The 16,209-nt window shown below is 42.8% G+C and overlaps 1 protein-coding gene across 1 annotated transcript; it reads left to right on the top strand.

Annotated features, from left to right (window-relative positions):
• Positions 1–204: 204 nt before the first annotated feature.
• On the top strand, positions 205–13,137 carry LOC120842713. Its single transcript, XM_040213879.1, has 5 exons — positions 205–303; positions 1,413–1,576; positions 3,141–3,208; positions 6,069–6,140; positions 12,956–13,137. Exons 1-5 carry the CDS (start codon positions 205–207, stop codon positions 13,135–13,137), a joined length of 585 nt encoding a protein of 194 aa, XP_040069813.1.
• Positions 13,138–16,209: the final 3,072 nt, after the last annotated feature.

The following is a 16,209-nucleotide window of genomic DNA, read 5'->3' as shown; positions in this document are numbered from 1 at the left end:
AAGCATTCAACATTACGAAAACCCAGGAAGATGCTGGGTTAGTTATATACGGAAGTATTTTCTTTTCATAAAAATGCTTAAACTAACCAGAAACCGAAAACAGCAGCGTATGTATGCGGTCAGATGGTAAGGCTTCGTAGAATAAAAGTGCAAAGATGAAAAACTGAGATTACGGGAAAAGTTCAGATTTTAACCCGAGTGATGATGCTGCGTATCGTTTCAGCTGTGACAGTATGTACTATTCTGGCCGCGCACATACCTTCGAAGGCGCTCGGAGCTACTTTGGCAGAGGGGCTATTTAAGGTACGGAATCTTTAAGCAATTTGTATGGCTTTAAGAGGTAATCAATTTGTAACAAATTACACATATTTGAGCCAAGCGAACACTTGTTAAACAAACGCAATTATAAATAAAAAGGTAGACCTTAGAACTTGAATGTTTTTTTTTGTAATTATAGCTATAACCCCACATATGTGTCAGTCCGCGCCTCCGTGAGTCCGGGCATACCTCATGACACTTGGATATTAGCCTAACCAGTCTCGGTACCATAGAACCATATTCAAAACAAAGTACACAAGTCCTTGTAATTAAATATTGTTGATGTCGTGTTAAAAATTCAGGGAAAACTCATCCTACCTCTTTCGTATTTAGCAGAGCGAGCACCGGAGAGGATGCGACCACCCGTCCAGTGTTCGTTCTGCTCAAGCGGAAAAAGGTGGGAGGAGCTTCGCTTTAACTCTTAACTTGTCACCGGCTCTAGTTCATGCCAATACGTCTCCTGCAACAGTTAATTTCACGGATACTGTCTTCTACTGCAAAGTGAGGTTGTAGAGGATAAGAGAACGGTGACGGTATTTAATGTTCTTCACTCCCTGATATCTCTACAACAAAACATTTAAAATAACGCATCTTATATACATTTTATGCATTATAGCATAGAACATTAAAAATAAAATGTGCTGACAGCTTTTTTTTTTTTACTTGTGGACTTGTTTTGGGTGTTCGTAGCTCGTTCGTCTCTTGTTTTAACGTTGATGAAAGCGGATAATTTTGTTACTTTTTTGTCTTTTCGTTGTAGTGGTTTCTGTTTTTTTTTATGTTAGTCTCCTTGTATCCTATGAGGCATTCTTCTTGTTTAGTTTCAGCAAGCTCCAGACCTTCCCGATGTTACGGAGCGTGCTTATCCTAAGGCCTCGGTGCATGTAGTGCTCTTGCATCCCCAGTCTGGGGTTTCTGTTTACTGTTAACTTTCTGCAGCTCGTTCACCCCCTTTTATTTTGTTCATTTCGAAACTTAGTTTATCATGATTTCAAAATAAGCGTTAACCCTGAACGTTTTCTGCGTAGTTTTGTTTATTTCATAATTGTGATTATCCGGCAAGTGACAAACACTTTTTGTTCTTATTTCCACAGTTTTTTCAAGCTCTTGAAGAGAGAGACGTTGTTTACACCACTAAGGCTTCCTACCAGCAGAGACAATCCCGAGTAGACTGCGTGATGCGTACTAAAATAAGTTCAGACGACAAGGTAGTAAGAATGTGCATGCGAAGTGAAATAAACAGCCTACGACTAAAACCGTAAGTATGTCACGATCCTTAACCTGCAGAAGAGGTCGAAAACGTTATTTTGGTGGGCTTAAATATCCAGAAACTGGAAGAGACACAACGTGCTCGCACATTCACTCACTTTAAAGGTCCCCTAACAAGAAAACAAATATTTTTTTTAAACGGTCTGGGTGGGACATGCGGGTCAAAAAATTAATTTTATGAGGAAAAAAAAATTAAAGCAATATTGACGGCGCGAGACGCGAGTTTGTCGGTACTCACTTCCTGTCCATTTGTTTTCTTTATCGGAATTTTGGGCGGATGGAGAAGAGGTGGATCGGCTTCATTTTTACGTTGAGGTGGGAAGACCGAATGACCATCTTGTTAAGCGAATGACCATTCTGTGACGTAATGAACTTTGCGTGAAGTATTTCAAATAAATCTCTCGCCGTCAATTTCGCTCTAAACTTTGTCTTTTTCGCATGAAATATATTTTTCGACACGCGTGTCCCAACCAAACTGTCTAAAAAAGTTTTTTTTTTCTTTTCAGGGGTTCTTTCAAGGAATGGTGAACCGGGATTCGGATTTCAAAAAACAATGCAGGAGATGTAGGCGGGACGCTACAATCTCTACAACACTACTCGTAAGGCGATATCTCGAATAGACGGCCGTATTTTTGGAAAAAAAGGTCGAGATTGAACCAGGCCGACGAGGCGCGCCTGACGTCAAGATATCTTGTTTCCTCCTCTCTTCGCTTCGCCCCCTCAAGGCGGCAAGGCGGAGAAGACGCGAGGCCGTTCCCTCTCCTTCTCGAAGAAACAAGATGTAAACTTATGTCTCATATGCGCCCGCTTTTTTTTTTTTTAATACACGGTCATCCGTTCGATATATTATTGTATGAGTGATGTTTTGATGTTTGTAGCATCCCGTTGCACGCTTTTGCCGCCGTGCTTTGTGGAATCCAGATTTATATTGTTCCCTTCTTCCATTGATCTAACAAATCGTATCCAAAAGCTTTTTTTTAGCCTGTAGGATTCATTCGGAACATTTTGAGAGCGGGTATTTATGTATCAATGTAGCTTTCTTTAGACCACGACCTTCGTAATCTTTACCTCCCCAAAGAGCAACGGCAGGGACTGTCAATGGTGGAGCGCAACCACCTGAGTGGCTCCGAGGCAAGGCGCCAGCCTGCAAATTCCCCCACGTGGCGCGTTCGAATCCCGGCCAACGTGCCCGCCAGTCGAGAGGGACCTGTGCGCAGAAGGCGCCGTGTAACTCAGATTTCGGTTGAACGTCAAAAATTGCCGAGGGTCGAAAAAGAGCCCCAGCCGTCCGCTGGGGCTCTCCAGATACTCTTCGTTCAAAGCCTCCTGCGTTGGTTTGGTACGTAAAACCCTTAAATTTGTTTTTACGATGAAGTACCTCGCGCAGCCGTTGAAGCGTTCTTTGCTACCACCTGATTGCTGCTGATTACTGCGTACCGTTCTTGGGGAAGAAGTTACAGGAGCGTAATCTGCTTTAGCGCGGCGGAAGCAGGAGAACGTATCGTTAGTATCGCAGTTTCTAACGCGTGCTCTACGTTCTATACGGAATGTAGGTTTCTTGTTAAGATCACATATAGACGAACCAAGAAGTGCGACGTCGTCACTGAGGGGTGGAGCAGCGGTGAGTGACACAACGAAACCAATGATTCTGAGGCCCGGAGCGCTAAATTTTCTGCTCTATGTGTCTAGACTAGGTTATGCTCAAGGATCATTTACAAGATGGTAATGCTTTAAACTCCAATAGTGATTCTCTGTGAATATACACAATATGCATTTTGTCTGAATGACCAATTTGGTTCAATTCCGAACAGACTGAATTTTAATCTTTATAGAGTGATTCGAATATACGATGAAAGCTAGTTTTGCTAGGAACGACTGAAGCCACACAAACAAGCAAAACCGCCACAATGTTCTGAAAACAAAAGTCACTCCAAATTCATTTTATCGATTTTGCCCTGCTTCCGCGTTTTTGTACGATTCATGTTTTGTCTTGAAAGGGATATATAATACGGAGTGGAACATATTCCCTTTGGATAGAAGGTATTAATTTGTATAACAATGTATTTCTACGTAAAACCCTTTGGTGACTCAGAATAAATTCTATACGATATCCATATATTTATTGCTTAACTAGTTTGACACTGGTAAAAATCTAACTTCGTAAAAAAGAGTATCTGGAGAGGTTTTTGAATTTAAAATATCTCTGAAGCCCTGAATGACGGTAACTTAAAAATCATCAGAGCAAATGTTCCTTTCAGCTTTATTGTTAGGAGCGAAGTAATTGTGAGTTAAAAATTCGCAGGGATCTGTAGTTTAATTGCGATATCCAAGTTCAGGAGACAAACATCTAAAAATATAATGGCTGCTTTAACTCATTTTATTTTTAACGTGTTTCAAATTCGTTTTAAAAACATCTATGCCATTGATTGTAGAGTTTATATTTACGGGACGCGTCAAACACCACATCATTATGAGTTCGAATGAGATTCCGTGTGTATTAAAATCGTGTATTATATCATTGATTGATATTTGGAAACGCCTCTAAATAGGCCTTTTATGGGGGGTCAATGATACTAGAATCCCAATTTTCGATCGTAAAGGGACGACTTATATTTAGCATGTATGGCAGGTACACAATTCTAAGGGACTCCATATTGGTATAACATAATCAACTACGATTGTTTATTTAATCTATTATAAACGTTTTTATTGGTTTGTTGAGAAATCAAGAGGGCGACTACGTCATATTTGTATCGTTTCTCGCCAACTAAAAGCAAGCACGCTACTCCTAGTCCCGGTAAAACAAGCAGCTGGTAGGACACCATACTTTTCAGTCCCCAGTCCACTCCCATTCCATTCCCCAGTCCACAGCTCCGTAACGCTTTGAGGTTTGCCCAAAAAGGGCACACGGACACATATACCCAAGTGGTCAAAGTGAACGTCACATCTACAGACGTGCGTTATACCTTCTTATATAATTATTATATTAAGAACACACACACACACGTACGAGAAACCAGGAACCGAAGGCTGGGCGTGTGTAAGCCATTTTTCTGATTGCTTGTGTACACCTTTTTCACAAGGGAGCAACCATCTTGCATGTCATCACTTCTCGCGTGGAAAGTCAAAGCATCGTTTTGATCCCTCCACGTCGCTGGAAGGCGTTTACGAAAAATGGGAGATGGTCACACATTTTTGTTTTACCTCACCTATATTTTCTCGCATATTTAAGGTTGATATGTTTTATTTTTTTTTGTTCCGCATACCAGATACGAAACCCACGCGACTGAGGACGACAGAAAACGTCTATATTTGACGCTCTTAATATATCAGAATTAGAGATAAGCAACTATGGTCACTGACAGATTAAGAAACTCAAAACGTGGCGAGTCTCGAGTTCTATCTTCGCTTCCCGGCCAAACAAATTTTGGCATTAGCCGGTAAGAACACCGACGAACGAATAACAAAAGAAGAAGCATAAATATAATAAGCCACGTCTTGTGTCTCTAAAAATGTCAGTGACTGTAGACTATGAAGGGATGTAAATGAACGGCACGGCATCCCCACGGAGGAAGTGTGACGGAGGGTAGCTCCCATTCCAGACGTCGTGAGATGGCGGAGACTGAGAAGTGCTCCAGGAACTGTCTTTTTCCGCGAACACGTTTTTCAGGGCGCGATGCACGCGGCTGTGCCTTCGGGCGGAGCCCTAACCCCCAGTGCCCCGGCAGGGAGATACCCGAAACCCGAATGGAACACCTGTCCCCTTTCTGGCCTTACCGTCCGGAAGACCATTTTGGCCTTTCTTACGGTGATATTTAGATTGGTGGACTTAAATAAGAACACTACAAGAAAGGAACAAAGATTAAAAATACAAATGAATACATTAAAGACACACTAATAAAAATATAACGCACGCAAATGGAATTTTGTTAGTAAAACGCGGATTACTCAACAAACGTCGGAACACAGAGGTCGACCCCTAGATCTCGACATCCGGATGGGCGACATTTTTACAGAGTGACTGGGCCCGAGAAAGTGGTGAAATGTTGCATGGTAAACGAATATTTAAAAAAAAGAAAAAAACATGTCTGGTAGAGCGCGAATTTGCATAAAAGTTCGTTTTACAACGATACTGACACGAGAAACGCCTGCGATACAATAAAAATGTTTGTGACAGTGTATAAGCTATTCTTAAGTCGTCTACACTTGACCAAGCATTGTCGCAGACCTGGATGCCCCCAAGGCGCATAAGATTATGTAGCAATTTATATTGTACGTATTTTAGATAAGTGTCTAAATAAATAATGGAATGATATGACATTAGACCCTAGATAATGCTCAGTGTTCACCATGAGTTCATTGATTATAGTATTGTCTTATGCACAGAGGCGAAACGATGCGTAGTAATATTTTAATTTTAATAATATTATTAAAATAAAAGTGGAACTTTTAACGAATCATAATTTTTTTTTTTCCTACAGGCAAATATACACTGACCGTCCATTTTGTCGGAGAAGCGTGCGTTGTGTATTTAGTCAAAGAAATGACACCATGTAAGTGCAAGTAATTATAAAGGAATAAAAGTGCTGGGCAAGCAGGTGACTCTCGAGAGGAATGCAAGGTTCCTTCTATTTAAGATTTGTGTGTGTTATACCAAAAACGAGCAATTAGCACTGGTCCGAGTTATTCTCAACATGGTATCTGAGATCAACCTTTAAGAAAATAAATGCCACCTTTAGATTGAAATCCCGACAGAATGATTCCAACCGCTCTCATTCCCGAACACATTACCCAAAATGATTGTTTGATTGGGGTTTAATGGCGCAGCAGCGACCAAGGCTATAATGCGCCAACAACTAGGACTATTGCTTAATCAAGGTTGAAGAGAAGAAAGAGCTATAGTAGCTTGTAATTTAATAAAACAATGATCATGAAAGTACAAGCGCATAAGATGTAGCAATGAATACGATGAACTATTAAAATTATAGCTGGTCCAGGAGTCTTATATCCTTAAGAAAGTTGAAAACACATTTGTGTGGAATCAACGGCTAATCGCTGAGTAAAAGGGCGAGATGTAATGGTGCGTGCTCTTGGTAAACCTTAGCAAAGTGTCTGTGGCGTTCTTGGTCATACAAAGGGCATACAAGTAAGATATGTAGGACGCTTAACGGAATGTAGCAGTGTTCACACTCCGGAGCATCCTCCCCACGCAAAAGATGCCCATGGGTAAGACGGGTATGACCAATTCGCAGTCGGCACAAAACCACCTCATAAAAACGCTCGCGGTGTCGTGCACTCTCCCATTCCTGAAGTAGTGGTTTTACTGCGCGCAACTTATTGTTTATTTCTCGTTCCCATTCCTCTTGCCACTTGCGTCTTATGGAAAATTTCAGAGCATGCCTATAGTCTCTGTAAGGTATTTTCGACAGGTCGACTTCTCGATCCTTAGCAGTACTTGCTGCTCTGTCAGCATCCTCATTTCCGGCAATTCCGACATGTGAAGGAACCCAGCATAATATTATTTTCTTCTTCCGTTTTGCGGCTGAAATTAGCCTGTTCCTTATTTCTATTACAAGTGGATTGCGATCATTTCCCACTCTGGCAAGAGCTCGTAAAGCAGTAAGTGAGTCGGTGTAAACAATAGACTTCTGAAGGTTTTGTTTGAGGATCTTACCTGTGGCGAGGAGTAAGCCATAGAGCTCTGCCGTAAAATTACAGGCACTATCATTTATTCTCCGGACAAGCTGCATCCCAGGCCCGATCACTGCGCAACCCACAGAGGAATCAGTTTTACTACCATCAGTATAAAAACTTATACAGTCGTGATACTGTACTTGGAGTTCAAGGAATTCTTGCCACAGGACTTCGCGAGGAGTGTCTTTTTTGCTATATTTCGTTAGCTCCAGTTCGCACTGAATGGGAACTAGGTTCGAAGGGGCTGCCGAACTCAAACACTGTACAACTGGAGGCAACACGTCCAGTCCTACAGACTCCGCAGAATTGCGAACCCTCATGGCAAGAGGTGGAACAACTGAAGGCTTGTTACTGAAGGTTCGCTCGTAGCGTATTCGTTCCATGCAGTGTAAGGTTGGATGGTTAGGAACCGAGCTAATTCGCATAAAATATGTGAAGCCCAGTTCAGATCTTTTTTTCTCCAGAGAGAGCTTGTTTGCTTCTGCGTATAGACTGAGAACAGGAGATGTTCGAAAAGCACCGGTAGCAAGCCGCAACCCCTGATGATGAGCAGGGTCCAGCATTTTGAGAACCGATGTCCGGGCAGAACCATACACAATACAACCGTAATCAAGTCGGGATCGAACGACCGACTGATAGATACGCAAGAGACAAAGACGGTCGGCACCCTAGGACACATGCGACAGGACCTTAAGTATATTAAGCAATTTAAAACATTTAATATTCATGCTCTTGACATGCGGAACAAAAGTCAATTTGGAATCAAATATAAGACCTAAAAACTTGTGTTCAGTTTTTACTGGGATAGGAACATCACACATAGTCAAAGAAGGTTCGTGCAAAACTCCGCGGCGACGTGAGAAACTCACACAGACGGTCTTCTCAGGAGAAAATTTAAAACCGTTGACATCAGCCCATTTGACCAAGATGTTGATTGTGAGCTGGAGCCGACGTTCAAATATATGGATGGATTACAAGACGATACAGAAATCTGCAGATCATCGACGTACAGTGAGTACTGAACAGATGGAGCTATCGCGCGGACAACTGAGTTCATCTTCACAATAAAAAGAGTGACGCGAAGTACACCACCTTGAGGTACTCCATTTTGCTGCGTAAATTTTTTAGAAAAAGTTGTCCCAAGCTTTATGCGAAAAGTGCGGTTTTGGAGATAACTCTGAATGCCACTTAACATTCGGCCCTGTACACCTAAGCTGAACAGATCCTGCAGTATGCCATGACGCCAGGCTGTATCAAATGCCTTTTCCAGGTCAAAAAAGACAGAGACACAATGCTGCTTATCTACAAATGCCTCTCGCACAACAGTCTCAAAGCGAACTAGGTGGTCGACCGTGGATCGTCCTGAACGAAAGCCACGTTGGTGCCTGTCAAGAAGATTATTACTCTCCAAATAAAACATCAGCCTTCTGTTGATCCTCCTTTCTAATGTCTTCGAAAGACAGCTAGTTAGTGCTATAGGCCTGAAGCTGGAGGCGCAGGCAGGATCTTTTCCTGGCTTTAAAAGGGGGATAATGACGGCAGCCTTCCTGGAATATGGGAAAAGACCCTCGACCCAAACTCGGTTGAAAAGATACAAGATGAGCTCTAGAGTAGATGGATGAAAGTGCTGAAGCATTTGATAGTGGATACCGTCCGGTCCAGGGGCAGTCTGTTCGGATGAATCGAGAGCCATCTGCAGTTCGTGCAGCATGAAAAGAGAGTTATAAGGCTCTTGCAAACCACCGGTCGTAGGCACAATCTTTTTTTCTGCATGTAGCTTATGCCGCCTAAATGATTGCGTATAGTGTTCGGAACTAGAAACAAATTCGAAGTGCTCACCAAGAATGTCAGCCTGTTCGTCAAGGCTTGCAGGACATATTCCATTCCGGCACAAGAGTGGGGCAGAGAAAGCGCCATAGGAACCCTCAATTTTATGCACGCGGTCCCAAACTTCCTTTATAGATGCACTACTATTGATTGAAGAGGCATATCCTCTAAAGCTTTGCCGCTTGGCTTGTCTTCGAATAAACCTTGCCTGGGCCCTTTTTCTTTTAAAACCAATCAGATTACTTGAAGTAGGGTAACGCCTAAAGATACCCCATGCACGATTCTGTTCCTTTTTTGCCTGGCGGCAGTCTTTGTTCCACCACGCCTTCGGCCTTTTTGGAAGATGCGAGGACGTCATGGGAATGGCGATGATTGCGGCCTGTAATACGTGTCGAGTGATATGCAGAGGGACATCATCGATGGAAAGATCATCAAGTGATGAACAAGCTAAAACTGAAGAGTCTGTAAATGTAGCCCAGTCAGCCCTCTCAAACTTCCAACGAGGGGTACGCGTTTGAAGACCAGCAGGAGGACTGTTAAACTCTAAAACTATTGGAAAGTGATCACTTCCATATGGGTTTGGGATGACCCTCCATGAAAACAGCGAGTATAGTGAACGATGGCAGATAGAAAGGTCGATGGAAGTAAAAGTCCTGGTCGCTGAAATAAAGTGTGTGGCTTCTTTAGTGTTAAGTAAGCACAATCCCGTGGAAAAAAGAAAACGTTCAACAAGTTCTCCTCTAGCATCCCGTTTACCATTCCCCCACAATGGGTTGTGTGCATTAAAATCGCCTAAAATTAAGTATGGAGCCGGGAGCTGACTAACAAGATCCTCTAGCTCTTCGTACTGCTGCTGGTATCCCCGTGATATGTACACTGAACAAACAGTAATCACCCGGTCTAGCAGTACCCGGCAACCACAGCCTCAAGAGTGGTGTATAGAGCCACTTCGGTAGATAGGGTTGTGCGCTGGGTAACTACAGCAGCACCACCCGACGCCACAGAGGAGTGCAACCTATCTTTTCTAAACACTTGATAATGGCGGAGTAGATTTGACCTAGTTTCTTTAAGATGCGTCTCCTGCAGACAGAAGGCAGCAGGGCGGTGTTCGTCTAATAAAAAAGTGACATCATCATAATTACAAAAAAGCCCACGACAGTTCCACTGTAAAAACAGAGACATGGTGAAGATTAAAACTGGAGATTAAAATTAAAATTATAACTGGCCTTTAGGACACCGCAAGATAACTAAGTGAACTCTTGCTTATGATTCATTTCTAAAGGGACTACGATCCCTTTGGGGGCAAAATTCTAGGAAGTTTATTTTTCTTTTTCTTTTCTACGACCTGAAAAGGTACTGATGACTCAGCACCTGAAGGGACCAGGTCGTCGTCAGAGGGTGGCACGCTCTCATCCATCATTTCATCTACTGACTGCTGGCTTGCGGTCGAGTATGCCTCGTCCAGCTGGCCAGGCTTTCGAGAGCTGGTCGAGGCGAGAGTGGGCAAAGCCCTGCCTCGGCCTGAAGAGCGAGCAGACGACGAGGGTGTCCGCTCCAGCTCCTTAGAGGAGGTGGTCTGCGACGGACCCTCTTTAGGGACCGAGGGTGGTGCGAGAGGCACCACCCCTGATGCCTTTGGAGGTGATACCTCCTTTGGTGCCATGGTGTCCATTGCCTCCTTTAAGAGAGGCGCGGCAGCACCATTCAGGCACTGTGAACCTTTCGGCTCCAACGACAAATGTGGTCGTGGAGCCGACCTTGGGGGGGCAGGGGGTGTTGGTGGGGCTGCTAGGTCTTTGGGACAGGCCTGGGTTCCCACCGAGGTTTTCGGTGACACGCCCCCTGTGCGTGTTACCGTAGCGAAGGATCCTTCCTGTAGAAAAGAAAGTCGCTTCCTGGCCTCAGGAAACGAGATGTTTTCTTTTACTTTGAGGGTAATTATTTCCTTTTCTTCTTTCTATTTTTTACACGAACGGGAGTAAGCGGCGTGTGGTAGCCGCAGTTGACGCAGTGTGGTGGGTTTGCGCAGTTGTCCGACGGGTGATCATTCTGACCGCACTTGGCGCACGTGGTCTTGCCCCTGCAGCTCTGGGCACTATGGCCGAACCTCTGGCAATGAAAAAATCTCCTGGGATTCGGCACATATGGCCATACTCTACAGTTTAAATACCCAGCCTTGATTGACTCGGGAACTTTGCTCAACTCGAAAGTCAAAATGACATGTTTTCTTTTGATCTCCTGCCCCTCTCGACGAAGGGAGATTCGCTTTGCAGCGACAACTCCTTGGTCACTGAGGTCATTTACGAGTTCATCTTCTGTACTTTCGAGGAGGTCATCTTCAGAAATCACACCTTTTACTGTGTTCACTGTCGGTGGGGAGTGACTGTCACTTTATAGTCAGAAACTGAATTTAGTAATAGGAGTGTTGTGCACTGTTCACTGGTTTTAATCTCGATGAGCAGATCTCCGGATGTCATTTTTTTGGCAGAGAAGTTCTTTCCAACAATGGGCTCAAGTGTATTGGAAACAAGGAATGGTGACAGTTTCGCCAAAGGTTTCTCACTCTCAGAGTGCATCACCAAGAATCTTGGAAATTTTTCTGCAGATCTAGTAGGATTAATCGCAAGTACTTCGGTGCGGCCCATTTTGGGGGGCCGATTAAGAAAGGTTTTTTGTTTAGTACCCATAAAGAAGGGAGAGAATTTCTGTGCCCCGGGTGCACCACCCACCACGGAGCCCAACACGGGGGTAGGCAATGTCTCATAACAAATATGGCTTTGCTGACAACATTACACTACCAGTGCTGCCCAGGCACTATAACCTAGTGTGGATCCGGACAAGGGGTCTATCGCCACCAAAGGTTAGCCCTTGCCGCCAAAGAAGGTGAAAAGGAATAAAAGAAGAGCAGAGAAAAGAGAAACATAGGAGGAGATAGTAGGAGTGGCGACTAGACTGAATCATCCTGGCCGGGCCTTACCAGGACTCCCGTCTACGAGAGCGGGGGCCGAAGTGGTGTATTGCCTCACCCGGGGGGCCCCGAAGGGTCCAAACCTACCCCGGGCTCGGCTCAACCACCAGGATGCCCTTTTCCCCGGACAAGGGAAAGCCACGCACAGCCAGACGTGGGCGGGCGAACCCGCATGGCTTGGGGTCCGTGGAGACGCCACTCTCCAAACACCTGCTTTCACAGGTGCCCCCTGCGGGGACCCAAATAATTTCGACTTTCTTCTGCTGGGGCGAAAAGATAGAATTCTTTTTCATTTAGTTCTTATTTGACAAACTAAGTGGAAGTAAATATTGTTCGACCTTTTTAATTATCAGATAGTTGAGTATTCCCGCGTTTTTATGTCACAAATTTCCAGGCTTCGCTTTATGCTTTTTCTTTCAATCCAAAGAGTGCGCAATGTTTCCCATTCTATTATTTCTTCGTCGAAAATTCTTAATGCTTTACGTCATCTATAGAAGTACAACATGGAGAAATATTGAGCTTGAGGAATTTGTCAGAATTCGCCTGGGACTTTTGTTATCACTGACTGAGTTCCAGTCCCGGCCAAATACTGGACCAGCAATCGTTCCCAGCCTGCGCTCAACGTTGGCCTTCCTTACCTGACGTAAAAGTATTAGTGCAGTGGCCTTGCTGTTTAAAAAAAATTAGATACAACAAGCCCGGGCGTTTATGTTTTTCAGCATTGAAATTGCTAGAAGAGATAACACGAAGATCTCTTTATCACTACTATACCTTTGCTTTGAATGGCGTTTCAAGTTTGGAAAATATTACTTAAAATTGAGTGCCGCTAATTTACTATTTATTTACCGATTTTTCTTTATATATGTTTTTATATTTCAGTGACACCAGGCAAGAGAGCATGTGGTATTTGGCGTAAAAATATTGGTTCTACTGTGCCGGATGACGACGAATGCCAAGGGAACGCCACTCAAGTGTGTGGCTCACAATGGCGTTCTATTTCGAGTCGTGACAAGTGTGTCAGAGTTCCAACTCCTGAGTGCAAAGACTATCAAGACACGTGAAATTCGCTAATTATTGCACTCGGTTTTAAAATAAACTCTGCTCAGGACGAGAGGAATATCAGGATAATAAACGATTTTACCTGCACGGTTCCTAAGACTCGTTTGGCTACATCTTGCAATTTGTTTGGAAAAATTACACAAGCTTGATCATGCTGACAAAGAGTGTTGAGTCCAGTATATGTTGGGCAAAAATCACGAACTTCGGAGCGCAGCTCTTCCTCACGTTCCTGCAGATTCCACAGTTGCTCTCAGACCATTTGCTGAGCTTAGCTCGGTTGATATATCAGTCTAAAAATCACTTGGTCGCGGTTTCAATTTCCGTCGTATCATCCATGTTATGTCTGTTTGAAATAGGCCCTTAAAAATGCAAAATTGATCTCACAAAACATTTACTTTCGCATGCCGGCAGCCCTCCGAGTAAGCAGGGAGCAAATGTTCACATACAGGGTATCACAAAAGAAAATTTACACTGTCTTTTTTTACCACAAAATAAACTAGGCATCGCCGAACGCTCATTCTCCGCTAGAGGTCACAACCAGAAGCCAAAGTTTCAGCCCGATCCAATAACTTAATTAAAAGTTATAAGTGAGTTTCTCAAAATTTCAATGGAAAAATCCAGACCATTTTTGCCCGTTTTAGGTTTCTGGTGCCATTGAGCCCAGTGTGTTTGAAAACTCCGTCGCCCGCCATTTTCCCATTGAAATTTTCAGTAATCACTTATAACTTTGGATTAAGTTATCGGATCGGGCTGAAACTTTGGCGTCTGGTTGTGACTGCTAGCGCTACCTTTGGGCGGAGAATGAGCGTTCGGCGATGCCTCTTTGCGGCAAAAAGGACAGTGTAATCTTTTTTGTGACACCCTGCATATAAATTAGATAAGCTTCGTCGTATGTTTAAAGCATTATGCGAGTTTTTCTTTACAAATTTGTTTTTAACAGTGTTGGTCAGAAATACTTCAAAAATATTTGCGAATTCAAATAGTGAGATACATCTATATAAGGCCCAAAATACAAATACTTCGATACATTTGTCTTTTATGCACCGGGATATCCCTGAGATATACTTCTGCAAAAACGGCGAAAAAGTATTCCGGGGTACAGATGCAGATATTTAGAGATAATCTGTTCCCGAAAGGGGCTACGTGGGGAGGGTGTAGTTCGTGATGAATACAAACGGTAATATATGCTTGTGCTCCTCTTTGTGTTATTTTATGCATATCCCCTTGGCTAGAAAAAAAACAAAAAACAACATATCATTCCTGGTAAACCACAAAGTTATTGAACTCTAAAGACTGAGTGCCGGGCTTGACAAAAAGCGTCTGCACGAAATAAATCCTATTCTCCCGTAAGGGCGCTATTCTACCGTCTTATGTGCTTCTGAGTTACCCCTGATGTGGGTGGATTTAACTACAAATCTGTACCTTTTCTACACTCGACTCCTTTACAGTGTTCGCTCTACTACAGTGCAAAAAGTAGAGGATTTGCCACAGGGGCTTCTTTCGTAAATCTTGAAAGTGACCTTCTTTCAACCAGTTCTTTTCTCAAATGTTCATGAGTCTTCAACATTAAAAAAAAACAGGTTTAAAGAAGGTTTTTTTTTGAGAATTACAAAATAAGTTCCGCTCACAGAGACTTCCACTTTTTCTAATTTAGTAGAGCGAACTATATTGTAGAAATATGTTATAGGGTGGATTCATATTATCAATTCTGAAGCACCTTGCACCAAACATATTTTTATTTTTTAAGTTATCGTAAAAAACGGCAACAAATGTGACGAGATACCTAATTCTGCCAAAGTATCGCGATTCAACCGATACATTATAAATTATTTAACTGCTGGGATACAAATACGTTTTTCAGATGTATCTTGATACAGAGATACAGAGACTCGAAAGTATCGCTAAAATACTATCGCGATATATTTGTATTGTGATACTGCCAGCTCTTTTTTTTTAAAAAAAAGGTCCTAAAAGCTACTTTAACGCGGTTCGTGATGGTAAGATATGCGGCCAGGGGACAATTGTCGCAATAACACTCAAGTGCTGTCGAAAATTATTAAATGGACGAGGAACTCATAAAGTTAGCGGGAATACTGTTCCTTTCGTTAATGGTGTGGCGGAAAATAATTGTCTTACACTCGTTACGCAAGTAATGTACGAAAATCGCGTGTGGATGTTTGTTACGTGTCTGACGTAAGGTATTGATTGCAAAATTTGTGAAACGACAGACTGGGTCATTCACGAAGAACAATTAGAATTCCGTGTTTTGAGATAAATCCGAAAAAAATTGAAAAAAACATTCGGCGGTAAATTTTTTGTCGATTTCGATTTATCCGAAAAACTCCGAATTTCGAGGTTATACCGACAAAATGAACAGCAAAAAAGAAGGAGGTCTACAACTAAACTTTATAAGAGCACAATTTTAGTGATCTTGAAGAGATCACGCTCCAGTTTCCTGTGAAAATGAGAATTACTGACAAAAAGGGGTTTGCTTTTTAGCACGTCGAAATTTCTTTGGGTCAACGGGTCATGGTACCCGGACGGTATTTATTATGTTTTCGAATTTTTACAGTTTACGCGGTAAAATAAACTGCGAATTTTAAAGGGTTGGGAATCTAACAAAAATAAAATTCGATAAACCCCGACTCCCCATCGAAAAATAAACTCCGAAAAACATTCTCCGAATTTCGCGAGAAATAAACTTCCAAAACACGGAACCCCAACAATTCTATTTAAACAATTAGTCGATTAGTCCTACGACGTCTCGACAGAAGGTCCATTCTAGATCGTCGACACAATTGGTGCTCTAACTCATCACGAAATTGGGAACAATATACTAGTTATAGAAAAAGCGCACGGTCTTTGTTTGCACGGCCTCTAGTTGTTCGTGTTTTCAGTCCAGGGTGAATAAACTATGTATCGCGGAAAGCTAAACCCTTCGTGAGAACATGAAGTTTGGATCAAAATATAACTGAGAAAGACAAAATTTCTTTGAGCCGTCGTCCACCTACAGCTGATATCGTGAAAACAGAAACTGGCGTTGCGGACACGTGTGGAATTTATACCAGGGAAAA

Source organism: Ixodes scapularis, unplaced genomic scaffold, assembly GCF_016920785.2.
Source record: "Ixodes scapularis isolate PalLabHiFi unplaced genomic scaffold, ASM1692078v2 PGA_scaffold5__190_contigs__length_132052651, whole genome shotgun sequence".
In the NCBI taxonomy this organism is placed as follows: Eukaryota; Metazoa; Arthropoda; class Arachnida; order Ixodida; family Ixodidae; genus Ixodes; species Ixodes scapularis.
This window is presented reverse-complemented; position numbering and strand designations above follow the sequence as displayed.